The sequence below is a fragment of the Spermophilus citellus genome (assembly GCF_964194105.1).
Source record: "Spermophilus citellus genome assembly, chromosome: 3".
In the NCBI taxonomy this organism is placed as follows: Eukaryota; Metazoa; Chordata; class Mammalia; order Rodentia; family Sciuridae; genus Spermophilus; species Spermophilus citellus.
Window position 1 is genome coordinate 104,758,233 of NC_138184.1, and position 22,241 is coordinate 104,780,473.

The window sequence follows — 22,241 nt, forward strand, 5'->3', positions numbered from 1 at the left end:
GGCCTTTGCCCCTGAGCCCTACAAGGCCCGGGCATCCTCAGTTACTGACATTACCGGTACATGACAAATTGATGTATTTCTAGCACTCGCCCATGCACTGTGCACTGTGCACTGTGCAGCCCGGCGGAGGCAAAAGATCCTAGTCTCAGGATGATTCAGATACGGCACCAGTGTCTTCTGAAGTCTCTAGCAGTTTAGTTACCAGAACCCTGGGATCCTCTCCCAAGTCTGATCTCAGGCTGCAGCAGGGATTCTGGCAGAGAGCAGGTGCTTCTCCCTCCCTCAACCTGTCTCCATTCCCAAGGCAGCTGCCAGGGCAGAACCATGTTCTGTGTTCAGATTTTAAATGTTTTTGTATCTGTGTGCATTCTTAGTGTTCCCTGCTTGTTACCTGAATTTGTGGTTATAGACTCAGGAAAAAAAAAAATGGACCATAAAGGCAAGACTAAGGGCAGAAATTTTGGACTGCTTGGTTAGATCATTTAATACCAGTAATTGTATATTTAAGAAACATTAAGGTGGTAAATCTTTGTCCTGTGTTTTTTGCTACAATTTAAATAAGGTGGCAGGGAGAAGGGTTGTTGGGATGTGTGGCAGGAGTGGGGTGGAGGTGCAGGGCCTGTCTGCAGAAGGAGCACAGTAGAGACAAATTAAATGCTCTTGATTGACTACAATTGGAACTATTGGATTCTCTGCAGCCTTATTTGGATGAGTCCAGGCAGAGACCACCTCATGAAGCTTCCTGCTGTGTGCCGGGACAGGGATGCCACATTCAGGACTTTAGAGCCTTAAGAGGCTCAGCTTGACGTTAACGTTGACATCCAAGGGCTGTCCACCATAACATTGGACTCTTGTTTTCATCAGACTTGAAGAACTGCAAATTTACAAGAAAATCATGGACAGGACACTGAGCTGAGAAGTGCTTTCGTCTTTTTTAGAATGCAGGATTTGGGGCTGTGGGTATGAAGTGAAGAACCAGCCAGCATCAGGTTATTCCAAGTCTCCATGCTCAGTGAGGAATGAGGTACTTACACAGTCTCAGCTACCTCACTATGACACGTTAATTAGTCACGGAGAAAATGAGTAACTTTAAGGCAATGATGCTGACCAACACATCTTAACCAGGTGACAAACTTCTCAGCAGCGTAACAAACATCCTCAGCAATATGACAAAAAATCAGAACCACCGTTCACCTCACAGGATGCCATGACATCCCTGGGGCTAAAGTGGAGAATGGGTTCGTGAAACATTCCCAAAGGAGATGGTAGAGAGACCACAATTAGATAATGTGTGGTTCTACATTGGGGTTAGAATTTCACAGTGGTCACTGACATTCCCAAATGTAAGCTGTTACTTATGTTGTGAACCTTTGCCCAGATAATGCAAAAACAGTGGAGGGTAAAACTGCATGTCAGGAAAAAAAATGGCTAGTTTCTCTTCACAATGTCCCTAAGGAAGCAGTAAAAATTCATTTTATTCCAGCACTTGAGTGCATACCTTCTTATGATTGCAGTGAACATTCTATGTTGTGTACTGAAGTTCTGGGGTTGTCCAAGTAAAATCACCTGCACTGTTAACCTCGGTTGGGAACTGAAGTTTGCATTAAAAGGCCACAGACTTTGACATTTTTTTCCCCCTAAATCAACCAATTGAACTTGTCACTTTAAGGAAAAGAATGCTAGTATTGTTTTGACAATATAAAATTAGTTTTCTGGGGCTGCGGTGTAGCTTCATGGTAGAGCACTTGCCTGGCATGCTTGAGGCCTTGGGTTTGAGCCTCAGCACGGCAAAAAAAAAAAAAAAAAAAAAAAAAAAGTCGAAAAATGTAATTTCAGGAAACTTATATCTACCATTGTGAATTTCAGTTTCATGATACTTAAGATCAATGATATTGATGATGATGATTTTATTGTTTAGTGAAATATGTCAACTCAGCTGGTACTTCCCAAATGGCTAATGCATGACGTTACAAAATAAATGATAGAAGAATCCGAAGTGCAAGGTAGATAATGGATTTTAGTGTAATAAAGAAGAAAAGTTAACGTATATGGTTTTTAATTTTTTAAAAATTTTTTGTACTGGGGATTGAACCCAGGGGTGCCTCAACCACTGACATCCCAGCCCTTTTACTTTTTGAGATTGGGCCTCTCTAAATTGCTGAGACTAGTTTCCAAGTGGTCGTTCTGTCTCAGCCTCCAGAGCCAATGGGGCTGTGGTGTAGTTTCATGGTAGAGCACTTGCCCCGCGCCGGGCCCACCCACAGGGTTTTGAAGCCGAGAGAAGCCCACTCTTCGCTCTGTTAAAATTCGGGGACCGGGCTGGGAGGAAAAGAAGTCTATTCAGACCAGGCGTTTTGAGACCGAGGCTGGCCAGCGGCTTCTCGGCCCTCCAGGTGTTTCCTCCGGGAAGACCGACGCTCCCCAAACTCGCCGACTGCGGCCGCTGGCCGTCTTTCTCTTTTTCGTCCAACAGAACGTCACTAACGGGGACAAGTAGCGGGATGTCAGGAACCCCTGCGATCGCAGGGGGTAGCCGCTGAGGCTCCCGGCATCCCACGTGCGGCCCCGCGCAGAGGCCTACGGGAGTTGTAGTTCCCCGCGCGCTGGGCCGCATGACGCACTTCCCGTGCGTCCGCGGGGGCAGGGCGGGGCCTGTCGCTGGCGGCCGGACCCCTGTGCGGTCTTGGGCTCCCAGGGCCGGCGGCTGTTGTGCGGCTTGCGGACCGGAGCGGGTACCCCTGCCCCACGGCCTCCTGGGCGTGGCCGGTAGGATCCGCACGGCCGCCGTCTGGGTGAGTGGGGCTTCCGCTCATCCCGGGAAGGCTGCCGGGCCTGCGAGGAGGGAGCGCTGCCGGCCGTCAGGCTGCTCTCCTGCAGTCCGCTTCCTGCCCGCCAAGCCTCTAGTTGGCGGATGATCATTGCCCTCCAGCTTGTCCTGCTGGGGGTCACTGCGTCTTGGGCACTTGTCAGTTAACTCGTCCGATTGTCCTGGGTTTGTGGTCCCGCGGCAGGTGCCGAGTAGGGAGACAGGGTGCGGGGGTCTGCAGGCTCGGTGGGGAGCCGGCGGCGGGTCAGTGTGGGCGTGCTGCAGAGCTGCAGAGCTGCGGAGCTGTCGTGTTTCCCTGTGGTGGCGTCGGGCTTCCCACCCATTGCCTCTTTCCATTTTCATTTCTCATTTCAAGCAAGGTCTCGCTGAGTTGCCCAGACTGGCCTCCAACTTGCAGTCCTCCTGCCTCATCCGCACCTGTAGTGGGGATGACAGGCATGCACCATCAGCCCAGCGGAAAAGAGGTTTGTGAATGGAGTTTGGGAAGGTGAATGTGCTGGACGAGGACTGACCGCCAGTTAGTGAAGGGAGCCACGTGTACACATTTGAGAAGCTTCAGATGAGCTGCTGTGTTGGTGAAATTTGGGCTCTTTAGGATTGCTGGAATGAAGAATTTTGGGGCTTAATGGTGGTGGTGGAAGTGTGTTTTAAGAAGTGAGGCCGGATGTGGTGGTGTACGCCTGGGAAGCAGAGGCAGGAGCATTACAAGTTGGAGGCCAGCCTTCGCAATTTAACAAGATGCTGTCTTAAAAGGAAAAAAAAAAAAGAAGCCAGAGCCATAGGTTGGGAACACATCATAGAGGACTTTGTGAACCCCATTAAGAAGTTAGTTGGCTTTCATCCTGTAGGGGAGGTAGATTGCATTGTAGAGTTTCTCAGAGGATTTTTTTTTTTTTTTGACCTGGAAAAAGTTTTTTAATTATGAGACTAGAGTTATATAATTTATTTGGTAAGAACTTTAGTGAAAAAAAAAAAAGAACAATATGAGAGAAAATGTACTCAAGGGAAGTAGGGAAATGAAAACTCTAAAAAAAATTAAAATGCTGCAAATAAGGATTGATACATTTTACCAATGAATCTTGTGTACTATTCTATAACACACTTCTATGTACAAAATTATACTACACACTAAATTTTGCACACACATACAGGCACAGTATATATAAGATTATGTCATAATTTGTGAGAGATGGCTACAGATGCAAAAAATTTAAAATACAGAAAAATTAAATCTAACAAGAAGAGATATTTAATCAAGAGAAACATGTTGCGTTCACATCTTCATGCTGAAACAGTCCCTACATCCACTCCAGGGTGCATTTTCATTACCCCTGAATAGACAAGAAAGGTTCTTTGCTGAAGAGATTGCATGACTAATTCCAGTGAAAAAGCAGGCTGAAGAAGGGAATCATAAGTTCCCAACTCAACCTCAGCAACACAGTGAGGACCTAAGCAATTCAGTGAGACCATGTTTAAATATTTGAAAAAAAAATTAAAAAGAACTGGGATGTGACTCTGTTGCAGTAATTCACATGCAGGTCAGCATGGGAAAAGAAAGAAGAAGCAGAGCAAGCAAAGCAGCAGCAGAAAAAAAAAGTCCTTTATTGTGTACAAGCAATCTTTTTATAGTATTGTGAACAAAGAAGGCAGCCTTCCAACGTCAATAAATCAGATCTTTCAGCTAATTAAACATAGCACACACAAGTTTTACTTTCTAATCAGAAGTGACCTGCTTCTCATGGCTAATTTACTCTCGGCCTGGAGTATGCTGAGCTCTGCTCTTGTTAAGAACAGATAATAAAATTTTTCTCAGCGCCCTCCTAACCCACTTGGCAGAACATCCCGTTTGCAGGCAAGTCCTCCCAAGGACAGCAGACACCTTGTTTTCAAGCATGTCCGCTGTTACCTTATCTAAACCTTGAAGGAGCTTCTCGTTTTTGAGCAGGCCCTCCCAAGGATAGCAGACACCTCGTTCAAGCATGTCCGCTGTTACCTATCTATGCCTTGACAGAATATCCCGTTTGCAGGCAAACTCCATCAAGGACAGTAATAGTAATGCAGTCACATCTGATTCTCTACATGACTCAGTGGTTAAGTGTCTCTGGCCTTAATTCCTGGTACCAAAACAAGCAAAAGAGAATAAAGTAAAAAATTCCCTCAAGTTTGATGAGTAAGTGTAAAACAACTGAAAATCTCATGACATTTTTTATACAAGGCTTTTCTCCAGAGTGAGTTCTCCCATGATACTCAAAATGAACCTGGAAAGGTGAAAGTGTCACCACATTGTTTAAAGAGCAGAAAGGTTTTCCATGATATGAATCCTTTTAAGTCTTTAGAGGAAACCGTGAAAGATGCATACTGCCCCACATGGCTTATCCACAAGATTTTATACAGTATGAGTCCTTTCATACAACTAAACAAAACTGGAACACCTAAGCCCTTTGTATTTCTTACTTGCATACAGTTTATTCAATTTGACATGAATCTTTCAAGAAGAATCTTCCCAGTCCTAAGAAAAAAGTGGGAAAATTAGAAGACTTCCCACATTTCTCACATTCTCAGGGCTTCTCTCCATAATTATTTTCATATATGAGAAGAAAAGCAGGGGTGGGATGGGAAGCTGACAGGATGTATCCAATCCTTCACATTCTGAGAATTTGTTTTCCAGTGTGAGTGAAATAGCTTTGAAGGCACCGGGGAAAATGGAATGATTTTCTAATTTTTTTTTTTCCATTTAAAGCATTATTCAGTTAGATGTGGTGGTGTATGTCCTTAATCCCAGAGACTCAGAGAGCTGAGGCAGAAGGATCACAAATGTGAAGCCAGAATCAGCAACTTAGAAAGACACTAAGGAACTCTGCAAGTTTCTGTCTCAAAATAAAAAGGAAAAGGGATGTGGCTCTGTGATAGGGGAACGCCAGACTAAATCCCCAGTACAATAGATAGGTAGATTGATTGATTGATTGATTCAGACATGTGAGTACTGAAAGAACGATAAAGGCTTTCCGTCTGAGAAAATGCCCGTTTATTGAGGAACAGCTCTGCATATTTATAGAGCTGGGGGCCGTTTGACAGTTATGACATTTTAATGGTTGAATGGTTTGACAGTTGGCTGGGGTGGTTTCTGATTGGTGGGTAAGGATCATGTGAGCCAGCAGGGCTAGTCTGATTGGTGGGTAAGGATCATGTGAGCCAGCAGGGCTCACCATTGGACAGCAGGATCATGTGAGCCAGTGGGGCTCACCATTGGATGGCAGGATCATGTGAGCTAGCAGGGCTCACCATTGGATGGCTCTTTTTTGGGGATGGGGAAGTTAGTCTTTGGAGCTGGGGCGACTCCCAACATTAGTACTTTCTTCTCTTTGAATTTGACAAGAAATATTGATTTACCACATTTCACATTCAAAGAATTTTTCTCCAGAAAATTTACTACATGTTAATGAGTGAAACATTATTAACAGAAGAATTTGCCAATTGTTTTCATGAGTATGATTTTTCTGCTCTGTGGGTTCCTTCATATAAGTGAAACTGAGCAGATGTAACAAAGGCTTTTCCACATTATTTACAATCATAGAGCTTCTCTCTGGTATGTGTTCTTCCATGTCTTTGAAGGTCACCGGAACTAGGAAGGGCTTTGCTACAAAGCTTACACTCATAGGGCTTCTATCCAGTATGAATTTTTTCATGTGAGTGAAGGCTAGAGGGCTGAGTGAATGCTTTTCCACACTGCTTACACTCATAGGACTTCTCTCCAGTATGGATTTTTCCATGAATCTGAAGGTCATTGGATCTAGCAAAGGCTTTGTCACACTGCTTACATTCATAGGGCTTCTCTCCAGTATGCATTCTTCCATGAATGTGAAGGTGACTGGAAGTAGCAAAAGCTTTCCACACTGCTTACATTCATAAGGCTTCTCTCCAGTATGTGCTCTTCCATGAATCTGAAGGGAACTGGATGTAGCAAAGGCGTTGCCACATTGCTTACATTCATGGGGTTTTTCTCCAGTATAAGTTTTTTTCATGTGACTGAAGGCCAGAGGACCTAGTGAAGGCTTTTCATACTGCTTACACTCAGGGTTTCTCTCCAGTATGCATTCTTCCATGAATCCAAAGGTTAGTGGATGTAGCAAAGGCTTTGCCACATTGCTTACACTCATAGGGCTTCTCTCCAGTATGTGTTCTTCCATGAATCTGAAGGTCACTGGATCTAGCAAAGGCTTTGCTGCACTGCTTACATTCATAGGGCTTTTCTCCAGTATAAGTTTTTTCATGTGAGTAAAGGAGACTGGATGTAGCAAAGGCTTTGCCACACTGCTTACATTCATAGGGCTTCTCCCCAATATGTACTCTTCCATGTTTGTGAAGGCTGGTGGAACTAGCAAATGCATTGCCACACTGTTTACATTCATAGGGTTTTTCTCCAGTATGAAGTTTTTCATGTGAGTGAAGGCCATAGGACTGAGTAAAGGCTTTTCCACACTGCTTACATTCATAGGGCTTCTCTCCAGTCTGTGTTCTTCCATGTCTGTTAAGGTCATTGGAACTACCAAAAGCTTTTTCACACTGCTTACATTCATAGGGCTTCTCTCCAGTATGTGTTCTCTGATGTATTCTAAGTAAACTGGGATAAGCACTGTCTTTCCCACATGCCTTACATTTGGAACGTGCATTCCCTGTGTGTGTGATCCTGTACATTTGAAGACTTGTGTGTGAAATAAAGGTTTGACCACCTTGTTTACATTTACAGTTTCTCTCCAGAATGAGTTCTTTCATGTCTTCTAAATAAAAGAGGAGAAATGAAAGGCTTTCCCATGTACCTCACATTGAAAACGTTGACCTCCACTGTGTGTTCTCATGTGTCTTTGAACACCTGTGGGAGTAGAAGAGGCTTCATCACATTGTTGATATTCATAGGGTTGCCACCCAGTATGAGTGTCTTCATGCCTTTGAATGTCACTGGGACAACTGAAGACTTTCCCACGTACTGTACTTTCATATGGTCCATCTACAGTTTGTGTTAACATTTGTATGTGAACACTTTTGAGAGAATCCAGGGATTGCCTGTACTGTTTAAATTCACGTGGCTTCTCTTCACATTCCTCATGCTTGTAGCATTTTTGTCCAGAGTAAGATGTGATGTACCTTAGAATACTCTCAGAACTTTCAATCTCATCTTCAATGTTCTCTTCATCCCATTTGTTTTCTATAAAGCCAGGTTTCTGAGGACTTCCAGCATCACATCTCTGTAAAGGTTCTTTTGGGAAAGATCCAAAAAAGCCCATTCCTCCTAGGTGAAGTTCACAGCCACATCCTCAAAGGTCACTGAGATCATGTTTGTCTTCCTTGGTGACCCTGTGATTTCTGGAGGAACCTCCAGGCACCACAGATCTCAGGGACACAGGCTGCTCAGAAGCACCTAGGCTTTTCACACAGAGGATTTTTAAATGGAAGAGTCTGCAACTGGCAAGAGAACACTAAATAAACTAGTGGTTTTGAGAAGAGGAGGTAGGGGCACAAGGTACTGCATTTGATAAGTAGCTGAGTATTGGTGGACAGAGAGTCAGAAGGCCAGGAAGGAGGCTGGAGCTCTGGTCTGTGGGCCTGCGTTTATGGTTGCACCAGACCAGGTGGAAGGGAAGACTCTTGGTTTTTCTTGGGAGGGGTGTTTAGATTTCTGGTGGCAGTTGCTGGTGGGTAGGTGTGCATCTCAAGAGAAAGTTCCACTGATTGCTCAGGGAGAACAGTGCTTAGGGCAATAGCAAGGGAAGTCAAGGAAAGAGTGGTGGAGATGAGACAGAGCCCAAGAGAAGTATGAGAGAATAAGGAGAGACTTGTGTTCCAGTGTTAAAGAAAGGGAAGCCTGAAAAAATGGTTGCTGCCCTGAGCTGCCCCAGGGAGATCAAGTAATATTAGATCATTATCTTGGTCCATTGTGCTGTTATAGCAAAATGCCTCAGACTGGGTAATTTATAGAGAACAGAAATAAATTTTGTCATGATTCTAGAGGCTGGAAAGACCAAGATCCTGGTGCCAGCATTTCAGTGTCTGCTGAGGGCTGTTCCCTACTTCCAAGGTGGTGCAGCCTTAATGTGTCCTCATGTGGTGCAGATGGTAGAAAGGGCTGCATGTGCCCTTGCCTGGCAGGAGAGGTGGAAGGGCAGGCAGCTTTCTGAAGGCTCTCTTACAGGGCATTAGTCCCACTCATGAGGGCAGAGCTCTTGTGACCTGATCCTTTCCCAGAAGGCTTCACCTCTTAGTCCACCTCAGTAAGGATTAAGTTTCACCATGAAACTTGGAGGAACACAAACATTTAAACCACAGTGGTCATGGAATCCTAAATTGCATTTAGTGGTGATGGATGGTGGTGTTTCTAGTAATATTTCTAGAGAAGAATGCAGGTGTGTGTGCATGATAGGTGGGGAGGGTGATGAAAGTGTGAACGGGGGGGGGGAGCACAGTTGGGTACAGAAATGGAATTTGGGGCAGTGGAGACGGTGGCGTAGACTTGGTTAAGATGCTCTGCTGTGATGGGACAAAACAGCTTGTGGGGAACCACCAGGATCTTGGGTTTCATACCAAGATGGTATGAAATCTGTTTGAAATCAATAGATTTACTCTTTGCAGATGGTATTTATTCAGAAAGTATATGAAAGAAGTTATGTTACTTGCCATTGAAATAAAAGGATAAAATTGCATTCAATTTAAGATGTGTAGAGGACTTAGATAAAGAGAGCTTTACAATGTCAGTATGCTAATCAACATATATATAGTGTAAGGTCAAAGCACTCTTGGCAGGGGGTGATAGTACTGTAGATTGAACCCAGGGCCTCCCAGATGCTAGGCAAGTTCTTTACCTTTGATCTACTTTGTCAGCCCCCTTCTGTCGGAGTCCACCTCCAACAGGGGTTCTCAGGAGATGAATGGATGGTGAGGAGTTGGCGAAAGGGGGTGGAGAAACAACACAGACACAAAAGTGAAGATGCTGAATCTCAATCTTTACTTGTGAAGTTAACCATATATACTTTTCATTTTGGCAGACTCACAGTACTTTGTGGTTACAAAACAGGAATCATTCAAAGTAACGAAATATTACATAGCTACAATTAGATAAGAAGAATGAATCTTGGCTTATGCATAAGCAAGCATTTTTATTTTCAGTTCGTGTTTTGCTTTGAGCTGTTTCTGCTTAGTTAGCTTTTAATAATAGTTAAAAATGTCCCAGACTATTGGCCTATACCTTGACTATTCTTTCTTGACTTACTGACTAGAATCGGCGCCACGGTTATTGCAAGTGGTTAACTTGAAAAGAGAGGCTACTAATTTTAATCAAACAAGAGCAAGAGCACAAACCATTGTGCACAGGAATAAGAACAAGTTGCCCAGTACTAAGTGCTAATCTGTCTTCTTATCATTAATTCTTCTTCTCTAGATTTTAATTTAATTTCTCAAAAACTTCCTTGACTGTTTTTCCTACAGGGGGGTTTTCATTAAACATTAACTGTGGTGAGCCGTTTCTTCAGACCGGTCGCCATTACAAGATGGCGCCGGCCTCGTTGTGGTCTGTGACAAACAACTCCTTCTTTGGGAGAGTTGGCACTTGGTTCTTTGACACCCTATGAGAAAGCTCCACGTGGCAGCTTCACATTGGGTGTTCGGATACTTTATTAAGGCTGGGAGGGGCTTCCGGGAGAGGAAGAACTCTGCAGAGCCTGAATAAACAGCTGTAAGAAGATTCCCGGTGTTGCGTCTTCCTTGCGGGCAAGGGGGTCGCGACAAGTGGTGCCGAGACCCGGGAAAATCAAAACTTGCAAGTCGTCAGAGGTGGTGCACTGAACAGTCCCGGTAAGTGGGACCCCATAGTCCCGGTGAGTGGGACCCGACAGTCCCGTGGGTGGGACCCGACAGTCCCGGTGAGTGGGACCCGATAGTCCCGGTGGGCGGGACCTGATAGTCCCGGTTAGTGGGACCCGCGACCAAAGCGGAATCAGCTCCTCTACTAAGAAAGAGAGAGCCTCATATTTTATTGCAGCTGCACTGTGTACTTTCACTTTTGTTTTCTGTGTTTCTTTTGTTGCTGTGTCCTGTTTTATTTGGCTACTGTCTGAAAAGATCAGCACTCCAGGCGCTAGACACTCCCTTACTAGTTTTTCACACAAATATGTAACAAGGCCTCTGGCCTTGAGCTGGGCTTCACAGTGCTGAGTACATTTCTAAGATAAGGGAGTTACTAACTGGGCTCCATGGTAACAGCTGGCAGGAGGAGGAACTGGAAAGGGAGATAGAGGAACTGGAGGGTCGAATGAAGAAGTCAAGATTTAAAGCATCTACGGCCCCGATCCCTGTTGCGCTCCCTCCTTATAACCCCGATTGGAACGAGGACAACCCCAGAAGGCAGGGGGGGTGTTCAGTGGCAGCCTAAGATATCCCAAACTTTTCCAGTAATTGAAAACCTGGATGCCGATGGACAGCCGGCCAGAGTGTATGTTTCTTTAGCCTTTAAGGACATTAAACAACTAAAGGAGGCAATTACTAATTACAGACCCCATGCCCCCTTTACATTGACTCTCTTCGAGTTTTTCTCTGCCAATCAGCTGACACCTAGTGACTGGCAACAACTTTGCAGGGCTGTATTGTCCGGAGGGATTTTTTTTTTTGTTGTTGTTGTTGTTGTTGTGGAAAAGTGAAAATCAAGAGAGGTGTCGTGAGCTAGCCTGAGTCAATCAGGACGCCGGCTTCCCACAGTGTAACCTTGAAATTTTAACAGGCTCAGGACAATATGCTATCATAAATCAGCAAATTAATTATGGTCCTGGGGTCTATGCTCAGATAGCTACAGCAGCGAGCGTAATTCCAAGATTGATGCTCAGGGACGCCCACTGCAGCCGGGAAACGGGAACAGGGGCCCACCCCGGGCCCCGGAAGCCAGAGTGTACGGGGCGGTCCAGAGACAGAACAAGCTGCTACCGCAGTAAGATCTTGGCCAGGCGGGGAAAAATGCAGACAAAATCAAACAAAATGCAATCGGCTAGGAAACCTTGGGGAACTTTTGCCTCCAAAATGAGCAGCGGACTCCATGTTGCTTGCATCACCATGGTAACCATGGGGTGCCTAGCCAGAAGAGCGGCTTCCTGGTCCCACCTCCCACACTTTTGGGGGCTACCGATTGGTTCTTCCACAGTCACTCAGACAGGACTTCTAGTCCCGCCTTCCAGCCACTGACCTGTTTTGCTGTGTTTCAGATTTCTACCGGAGCTACTCAGAGCCTATATTTTTGAAACATGCCTGCCTATCAATGCTAACAAAAGATATCTTTTTCAGACAAAATTTATTTCCACGTGTTTCTATGTTACAGTCCTAAATTTAAATTAGTTCTAAGTTAAATAATCTGACCTTTTCTTTATAGTTGTGTTACTAAATAATGTTCTATTGATGAGAGATATTAAATATGCTTCTTTATATTTTACTTTTAATTTTGGAAGTTATGAGGATACATTTGCTCGCCACAGGAACAAGCCGGCAAAATTCCTGTGATGACCAAAAAATCCTTCTTCTCATTGCTAACCATAAAAATAAAAATGTATACTCAAGGATCTTATTTCAGTTACATCAAGTGACGTCACATAGAAGAGTGCACTCCTAGTTAAAAATAAATTAACATGGATCCAAATATTTTAAGACCACGTGGTTACATAAAGTTAATACAATTATAAGTTAAGTTCTTATTCTTAATATATATTTTTTTAGATATTTACATCACCTATATTTGTTAATCTATAAATTAATTAGCACATGCCTAATTGATTAATTAATATATATTTGCCTAATTGTTTTTCTTCAACAGGAAACCCATAATTTATGTTTTATATTTACATTTATCAGATACTCTGCCTTTTCAGTTACAGATATTTGAGATAAATGTGTTTACTGTAAATTTGCTTTTAAGTGAAAATGCAATCACGTAGTTTCTCCTTCTCAAAGTTACTGTTTAAACTCATAAGATGATAAATTATTATAATTATTTCTACAAAATATCTAAGGGTTTTAACTATATTTTCATTGATATTTCTTATCAAAGTATAATAATTTGTTTATAGATCCTAAGGTTTTCAGAAATTGTTCCAAAGTGTATTTTTTTTTAAAGAACAAGATGTTCCAACAAAGACAAAGCACACATGGATCCTAAGAAGAAGAAAGAAATCATCTTTGGGTAAAATAAGGTCTTTATATTCATTTCCCTAAGTAAAAAAGATTTTTATATTGTTATCTAACCAGATGATATAAAAGGTTAGAACGAAAAAAAAAAAAAAAAAAAAAAAAAAAACAAACAACAAAAAACCAAGGGGAGATTTTCATATACTAAACTGACTATAATTAATTTAAGGGTATTTCAGTTTATTTTCCTCATTTAACTATACTAATGTGAGCTAAAATTTTGTCCATATTTTGACATGACAAGCACCTATTAAAATGTGAGTTTATTTCTTTAAAGAAAGATCCTTATTGCCTAATAATTCTTACTGTTTCAGATAAAGATTAATTTTAGTAAATAAATTCGCATTGTTGATTAAACATTAAGTATATTGAACTACTAACTTAAACCCCTGTATGACCTTTTGAGAGGAGACCCCTCACCCACCTCCCTGTGAAAACCTACTCCAAAAGCCTTGAAGGCACTCAGGTTAATGGAAACAGCCTTACAAGAGATGCAGGTTACCCAGATAGATTATTCTATACCCCTATCATTTATAATCCTGCCTTCAAAATTAACTCCTACTGGAGTGTTTTGGCAAACAGGTCCCATCTATTGGGTCCATTTACCTGCTTCTAACTCTCGGGTGATAACTCCCTTTTATAAACTAGTGATAAATCTGATCTGGAAAGCCAAATATTTGGGTGATGCATTGTTTGGAAAAACTTTTGACATTCTCATTCAACCTTATACCCAGGATATGATTTTAAAATTACAACAAGAACATGATTTTTGGTGTCTTTTTCTTTGTAATTTCAAAGGTCAAATTGATACTTACTTTCCCCGACATAAACTTCTAGGAGGCCTTAAACAATGTCCTATTATTTTTCCTAAAATTATTAAAGGGGAACCTATCCCGGGAGCTCAGACTGTTTATACAGACGGAGCAAAAGGGGGGTTTGCTGTTGCTTTTGATGGATCTCACGTAATTCGACACCCTGTTCCTAAACTGTCTGCCCAAAGATCAGAAGTTCAGGCTCTAATTATGGCCCTTAAACCATACAATTCCATCCCACTTAATGTGTATACTGATAATCTCTATGTTGCCAATTTAGCCTTAGTTATTGAAACAGCCCCTTATATTGGCAGGCAATCTACTATTATGGAACAATTACAAACAGTTCAGCTCCTTGTTTGGGCTAGACGAGATCCTTTATTCATTGGACATATCCAAGGACACTCAGAGCTCCCTGGGCCTCTGGCGGAGGATAATGCTAAAGCAGATGCTGCCACTCATAATATGGGCCTAGTATACACTATAACCAAGTATGATGAGGCCTCACAACTCCATGCTAAATTCCATCTAAATTCACAATCTTTACGCTTCCGCACAGGATGCTCGCGTGATCAAGCTTTACAAATTGTCTCCCTGTGCCCAGTATGTGCTCCATTTCTTCATTTTCCCAGTTTGGGTGTTAATCCTAGAGGCTTACAACCAAATGATATCTGACAAACTGATGTTACCCACTTCCCTAGTTTTGGTAAGCTGTCTTTTGTACATGTTTCTATTGATACATACTTTGGCTATATCTTTGTTACATTACACACTGGGGAAAAGGCCAAAGATGTTATTGGACATCTCTTAAAAGCTTTCTCTTGCATGGGCAGTCCACGTTGTCTCAAAACAGACAATGGACCTGCATATATAAGCCAAACAGTTCAACGGTTCTGCACCCAATGGGAAATTGAACACAAAACAGGCATTCCTTATAACCCCCAGGGACAAGCAATTGTGGAACGAGCCCATCAACATTTAAAACTTTATCTACAAAAAATTACGGAGGGGGAAATATATAGATGCTGCCAGGGACCACAAACGTTATTATCCATAACCTTGTTCACTTTGAATTTAGAAGGATTCCTATCCCCCTTGTCGGTTCTGATCATGGTATTTATGCCCGGGACGACAACGTACTTGGAAGTGTGGAGGACCTGAGGCCTATTATTGTGCCTCGTGGGGATGTGAAACCCCTAGTAATGGGTATTGGCTTAAGAATTCACCCAGGAATAACTATGCCCACTTCTGGCAAACAATAGAGGGAGAATCAAATATTACTATTCAGTTTATACTTCCAATGGAAAACAACAAACAGATTGGACTCAAGGATATCTCTGGGGGCTGCGTATTTACACCCCCGGACAGTACAATCCTGGCCTGCTTTTTCGACTCAAATTGACCACAGAACAGCCTACTGGGAGTCTAATAGGACCCAATCAGGTGCTCGGAGACCAAAAGGCCTCATCTAGACCCAAACAGCCCATAGCCCCAACATTAAAACCTTCCCCCAGTGGTCAAACAATAACTATGGGCTATCAAACCTTTGATTATACCCCTGAGCCCATACACCCTGGAACTGGAGATCGTCTTCTTAATTTGGTCCGAGGAGCTTTTTTCGCTCTCAAGGCCACTAATCCTAACAGGACCCAAGATTGCTGGCTATACTTGGCCTCCAGGCCGCCCTATTATGAGGGGGTAGCAATACTGTCTAATTTATCCTCTAATACCACTACAGATCCTAAATGTTATTCTCTGCCCAGCTGTAAGTTAACTATCACGGAGGTCATGGGACAAGGGGTTTGCTTGGGAAAGGTACCGCTTTCACACCAACATCTCTACAACATCACCCGACCAATAAATCAATCTCAATCTGATTATTTGTGGGGTCCCAAAGGGTCCTATTTTGCTTGCAATACTGGGTTAACTCCCTGTGTTTCCATGGCAGTCTTAAATACAACTACTGATTTCTGTGTGTTGGTACAACTATGGCCGAGGATATCTTATCATGGGTCAGACTACGTCCTTGGACGCCTTGAGGGACATACTCGGCTCCCCAGAGAACCCATAACTATGACTATTGCCCTCCTATTGGGCATAGGTGGAATAACAACTGGAATAGGAACCGGGACAGCCGCCTATGTGCAGGGAGGTCAATTATTAAATCTACAAATGGCTATGAATGAGGATTTAACAGCCATGGCCAAGTCTATTACTGCTTTGGAAAAGTCCCTCACTTCCCTCTCAGAAGTTGTGTTACAATATAGGAGGGGACTAGATTTATTATTCCCAAGGGAAGGAGGACTATGTGTAGCCTTAAAGGACCAGTGTTGTTTTTATGCAGATCACACTGGGGTAATCCGTGAAACTATGGAAAAGGTCACGGAAAGATTGGCTAAAAGACAAAAGGAGTTTGAAGCACAACAAGGATGGTTTGAACAATGGTTTAAAAATACCCCATGGCTGACTCCTTTGATGTCCACTGTAATGGGACCGCTTTTCGGTCTCCTTCTTGTAGCTGCTGTAGGCCCCTGCCTTGTCAAGAGAATGACACAATTTATTAAAGACCAAATTAACATTCTGACTTCTAAGCCAATACAGGTCCATTATCAACGCCTACAAACCAAAGATGATCTTACTGAAGTTTGTCTCCGACCAATTCGAAGATGATTTTTCTACAATGATTCCTGCTTCATGCCTTTCTCCTTTTGCCCCCTTTTCTTCCTTATTTTTATTATTCCTCTCCTCTGACTCTATGCCCTGTTGAACCGGAACCAATTAAAGACCTAATAATGACTGGCTGAATAGATACCACTAAACGCCTTGGCAACAACGAGCTGATCTTGTAGTACCCAGAGACGGGCAACTTTCACGCTTGCACTGCAACCTAAGACAGGGGAATGGGGCCTCCCCAGAGACGGGTAAGCACTGTAAGGGCAGTGAACGACCTAAGACAGGGGCTACTTGATTCCCTTTGACGTGCCACAAACAAAAGAGGGGGAACTGCTGGCACGGACTCCCCCCGGCCCCCAGGGCTTGGATCCAGCCCTGGTTTCTTGTTGTGCACGTCAAAGAGGCCAGCTCACAAGGCCTTGAGGCAGCTCACCAGGCCTTGAAGGACTTGTGGTGTCTGTTTTCATATTATTCAGCCTATAACGGTCATGTGGGAACGTCTTGACCTGCTTGGGTCCGATAAGGTTCCTGGTTGAAGGCTTGGTATGAGTTAACAAGAACTTTCTGTCTCCCCCCGCCCTTGCTCCCGCCTACTGGTAACTTTCCATTCTATCTGCAAGAAATATATAAGTATGTGCTGAGCCATACTATGCAGCCACTTCTGCACAGTGGGATAGGACCTCTACTCTCGCCTGTGTTGTTTTTAGAAAACAAAAGGGGGAACTGTGGTGAGCCGTTTCTTCAGACCGGTCGCCATTACAAGATGGCGCCGGCCTCGTTGTGGTCTGTGACAAACAACTCCTTCTTTGGGAGAGTTGGCACTTGGTTCTTTGACACCCTATGAGAAAGCTCCACGTGGCAGCTTCACATTGGGTGTTCGGATACTTTATTAAGGCTGGGAGGGGCTTCCGGGAGAGGAAGAACTCTGCAGAGCCTGAATAAACAGCTGTAAGAAGATTCCCGGTGTTGCGTCTTCCTTGCGGGCAAGGGGGTCGCGACAATTAACAATTTACGTTCCACAGCTAAATCATTGCATTTAGAGTAAACAGATTTATTCTTTAGAAGTAGTTGCATTAATTGGGAAAGTCATGTTTTTTCCTTCATACTTAATGGTCATATGAGAAGTCACAACTATACTTATTAAAGGAATACAAAGCAAACCAGCCCATTACCAGAAACATACTGTGCTCCTCCAGAGGATGGACACCTTACGCCATCCACCTCAGTAGGGCCTTGCCATTGCCTGAGTCAGGGGAGGGGCGCAGCACCCTTCCTTGTTTTTGTGCAGGAGATCAAACCCAGGGTTTCTTGCATGCTAGGCATGCACTGAACTACCACTGAACTAAATGGTAAGCCTTTCTTGATAAGCTGCCCAGGCTTACCTGGAATTTGCGACCCTCCTGCTTCAGCCTTTCAAGTAGCTGGGAGCACAGGTGTGGCCTCTGTACCTGGCCAGGTCTGAGCACTTTACACATATTAGCTTTAATCCTCGCAGCAGCCTCATGAGGAAGGTACTAATGCTAACTGCTCTTACAGATGAGGACATTTCAACAAAGATGGGTAAAGTGGTTTGCTATGTTCACAGCATGTAGGTTGCCAGAGGCAGTTAGACTCCAGACACCGAGTTCTCAATACTAGAGTCCATATACTTGGAAGTTAAAGTGCACCCTAATGCTGGCACTGTGGGCACACCTGCTCAGGAGTCTGAGGCAGAGGATCTCAAGTTGGAGGCCAGTCTAGGCAACTTAGCCAAACACTGTCTCAAAAATTTAAAAAAGGGGGAGTGCAGGGGGCTTAGTGGTACAGCTCCCAGGATGGCAAAAGAAAAACAGTAGCAATAACAAAACAAACCAACCTGTGAACAGTCTTTGTAGAAGTCATTTTCATTGCTTCTCTGGATGGTTTTACTCTGTCCTTACTTCTTTAGGCTTTCTTCACTTTCACCTTTGCTGCCCTCTGGTTTCTGCAGGATTTTTCCTCCCTTTTTCTTAAATTTTTTTAGTTGTAGATGGACACAACTCTTTATTTATTTATTTATTTTTATGTGGTGCTGAGGATCAAACCCAGTGTCTCACGCGTGTGAGGCAAGTGCTCTACCACTGAGCCACAACCCCAGCCCCACTTTGTTCTTCCTAATTTGATCTTAGTTTCTCATTTTTTCCCAGTTCATTTCTTAGTTCTCATATTTCTTATTTCACATTCTTCATCTGCCTTCTAGGTCCTTTATTTATGATTGTCCTTTCTGATTTTTGCTTTCCTAATTTTAACTTCTGAAACACTAGGTTACAATTTATGTGCATGTACAAAAGGGTCAGATATTTTGGATGTGTTTTTCCTGTCTGTGAGCCTTCTTTGGTTCTTTTAAAACCAAAGAAGTTTAAATAAGGTGTTTTTTGGCTGTTCTTTTGGGGTCTGGAATGGGCCAGATCTTGCTTCACTACCAGAGGCTCCTGCCTCTGTCTGTACCATGAAGGCTGTCCCTGCCAGGAGGCTTTTTCCTGCCCTGATCCCGTCTCTTGTGGGGCTGGACGTGCCTTGTGTTCTAGTGCATTTTCTCTCATGTTCACATGCTGCGTGTTGTTCAGATTGTTTCTGGGTAAGCCTCCGCTGGATCCTCTCTCTCCATCTAAATCCTGTCTCTCCCTTCTCTCCTGTGCCCCACTCTGAGCCCCCTCCACTTTTCCCTCCCTCCCCTGAGTCTATTTTTCTCTCTTGGGTCTCTGTTTCATTTTGGTCTCTGTTTCCAGTAACTTTCCCTTAGACTGAGAATATGTGCTCTGGAAGTAACTGCTTATCAATTTCTCAGCTCCCTGTGGTCTCAGATGATCAGATCCTTAGCACCATATATAAATAAATAAAATAAAGACATGCTCTCCACCTGCAACTACCAAAAACAAAATAAAACAAAAATAAACAAAACCCCCCCCCCATAAATAAATAAATAAAAACAAAAAACAAACAAAACCCCCCAAAATCTCAAGAGGTGAACTGTTACAGCATGAGATGGTGGGAGGGGCTGGCCATGACTGACACGTGTGGTCCAGAACACCTTGTGGGATGCCCCTGAGCATTTGGCAGCCATGCTCATTGACCTTGCTGCCTAGCAGTCCTGTAAATATCCAGTGAACCTGGTGGTTTGTTGCACTTCCAGGGCTTCAGGCTGTGTGGGAGCTGGTGGAACTGCCATCAATGTGCTGGGCTCCGTATATGCATTCTAGTTCTTGCCCTGCTGCTGCCAACTACTGTGCACAGAACCCCAGCCTCCCCTCCATGTGGGCAGGAGTCACCAGCTGGAGATTGAGGTGGGGCCGGAAGGAAACCTTTGCTGAAGTGAGCTTCTCTTGAGCCCACAGGTTCCTCCTCTCCAGGAAGCAGACCACTCATGTGATGGGATCAGAGAGCATCAAGGTCAGGAGCCTATTCTCCAAGGGACCCCCGACTAGAGGCCTCTCCTGGGAGCAGCTGGGCAGAGGCAGAAGAGCCTCAGGACAGAGCAGGTCCTAGAGTGGCTGTTTATTTCCCAGGAACAGCTAGAAACCACCAAGTCCTGGGTAAGTTGCTTGCTTGTCTATTCCATTTCCTCCCTTTATATATATTTTTTTCCATGGAGGAGGCCTGGGGATCCTTAGGTCAGTGGGCTGAGTCGATTGCCTTTTTTTTTTTTTTTTTTTTTTGGTGGGGGGAGTACTAGGGATTGAACTCAGGGGCACTTGACCCCTGGGCCACATTCTCCGCCCTATTTTGTATTATATTTAGAGGCAGGATCTCACTGAGTTGCTTAGTGCCTTGCTTTTGCTGAGGCTGGCTTTGAACACTACCATGCCTGGCCTCAGTCACTTTTTGGTTGGTACCTTTTACACATCATGTGGCCTTTGTGCACTCATACCTTTTTTATACCTTTATTCATACATTCACTTATGTCTGCATACCTGATTGCTGCCTCCTTCTAAACCTTGAAATTATTCTGTTTTAGAGTATGCTTTTGTTTATGTGTGTTTATAAGGTGTGGGTTGTTCTGGAAGCTGTTAGAAATGCAGAATCTCAGACTACACCCCCATTCTTAATTTTAGAGTCTTCATATTTACAATGATTATTATCAGACTCTTCTCAGGGCATGATGGAACATGCCTGTCATCCCAGTGACTCTGGAGGCTGAAGCAGGAGGATTGCAAGTTTGAGGCCAGCCTGGACAATTTAGGGAGACCCTGTCTTAAAATAAAAAATGAAAAGGGCTGGGGATGTGGCTCTGTGGTAGAGCACCCCTGGGTTCAATCTGAGGATAGGGAAAAAAAATCAGACTCTTCATCTCTATGGGAGTCTTTGATTCATGTATAGTAAAGTTTACATCAAACTTGATACAAGTCCATATTCATATTTTACCTGGGGTAGTGCTTTTTATCATCAACATTTTTTGTTAGGAAGAATTTTAAATGCAGGCTAGAATTGAATGGCTGTTTCCAGTGAGCACATGCTTGTCTGGCACTTCAGATTCACCAGTATCATTAGTGTTCAGTGTCTGTTCAGTTTTTTTTTCCTGGCTTGGGCTCTTCACTTTCTTAATGTCCTCCCACCCCATCTGAGTGGATGGCTAGGCCCCTCTCTCCTTCGTGGACATGTTTGTGTATTTCTCCTGGGAGGAGTGGCAGCTGTTGGATCCAGTGCAAAAGTGCCTGTACTGGAGTGTGATGTTGGAGAACTACTGCAATCTGGTGTCCCTGGGTAGGTGCCACTTCCTGAGGGGAGTGAGTATAGACCTGAGGCCACCTCCCCTACTGCTCTGCAGAACTCTTTGTGCTGTTGGCTTCACTTAGAGCTTTCCTTAGTCAGTCTCAGTTTATTGGTTGAATGACCTTTGCCTGAGTGCATGGTTTTCTCTTCACAGGGTATCCACACTACACCTGGTGTTGTCTTCAGGTTAGAACAAGGGGCAGAGCTGTGTGTGGTGCAGACTCAGAGCCTGAGTCGAGGCCACCCAGGTCAGTGATGGAGGTGATGTGCTCTCTCCTCTCTCTCAGAGCTGGTGTGAGTCTCCACGTGACTCACCCTCTTGTCTATACAGTTTTGGTCTCCTTCACAGTCATGCTCTTAATTAATCTCCTCCTTGGCATCCTCCATTCCCTTCTTGCTTGATTGATGATATTCTCACTTTATTACTCATGTAAGCAAGGTTCCTCTCCCCCGCTTACTGGCGTGGCTTCCTCTCTGTCCTTTATACATGCATGCATACTTGTGTATATATATATACACACAGTTTATGCTTAAATTCAACAGGTGCAGTTCCAACTTTTTCTCTTTGTAAACTGTTGGGGAATCTTTGCCTTCTAGGTTGGCCTTGCTGGTTGCCTTAACATGCTCCTGTCACCCTCTAAGCACATCTAGCATCATATGAAGCCTGACCCTTCCCCACTTCAGTCCCCCACCCCATGGAGCCTGTCTTCATGCTGTTCCTCCAAGTCCTCGTTCCCCTCAGGTCTTCTCTTGCTCTTTCCTCTATGTCTGTGGGGGTCTTTGAGTATTCTTTTTTCTTTTCTTCTTAAAAAAATTTTTTTTGGTTGTAGATGGACACAATACCTTTATTTTATTTATTTATTTTTGTGTGATGCTAAGGCTTGAACCCAGGGTCTCACACATGCTAGGCAAGCGCTCCACTTCTGAGCCACAACTCCAGCCCCTCCTGTATTCTTGTATGTTGTAACTCTGAGGTGTGTGTGTGTGTG

General features: G+C 43.8%; 1 protein-coding gene across 5 annotated transcripts in view; it reads left to right on the forward strand.

Moving 5' to 3' along the window:
* ZNF10 (zinc finger protein 10) overlaps window positions 1-20,046 on the forward strand; it is a 63,365-nt gene extending 43,319 nt beyond the window's left edge. For 3 of the 5 annotated variants that reach the window (XM_081286739.1, XM_081286738.1, XM_081286733.1), the window contains one exon: window positions 19,878-20,043. In XM_081286739.1, the coding sequence (XP_081142865.1) occupies window positions 19,878-19,912 (35 nt within the window). In that variant the 3' untranslated portion in view covers window positions 19,913-20,043. Of the gene's footprint in view, window positions 1-698; window positions 1,206-19,877 lie in introns of those variants that run through there. The other 2 variants (XM_081286735.1, XM_081286740.1) reach the window with 2 other exon arrangements.
* Window positions 20,047-22,241: the final 2,195 nt, after the last annotated feature.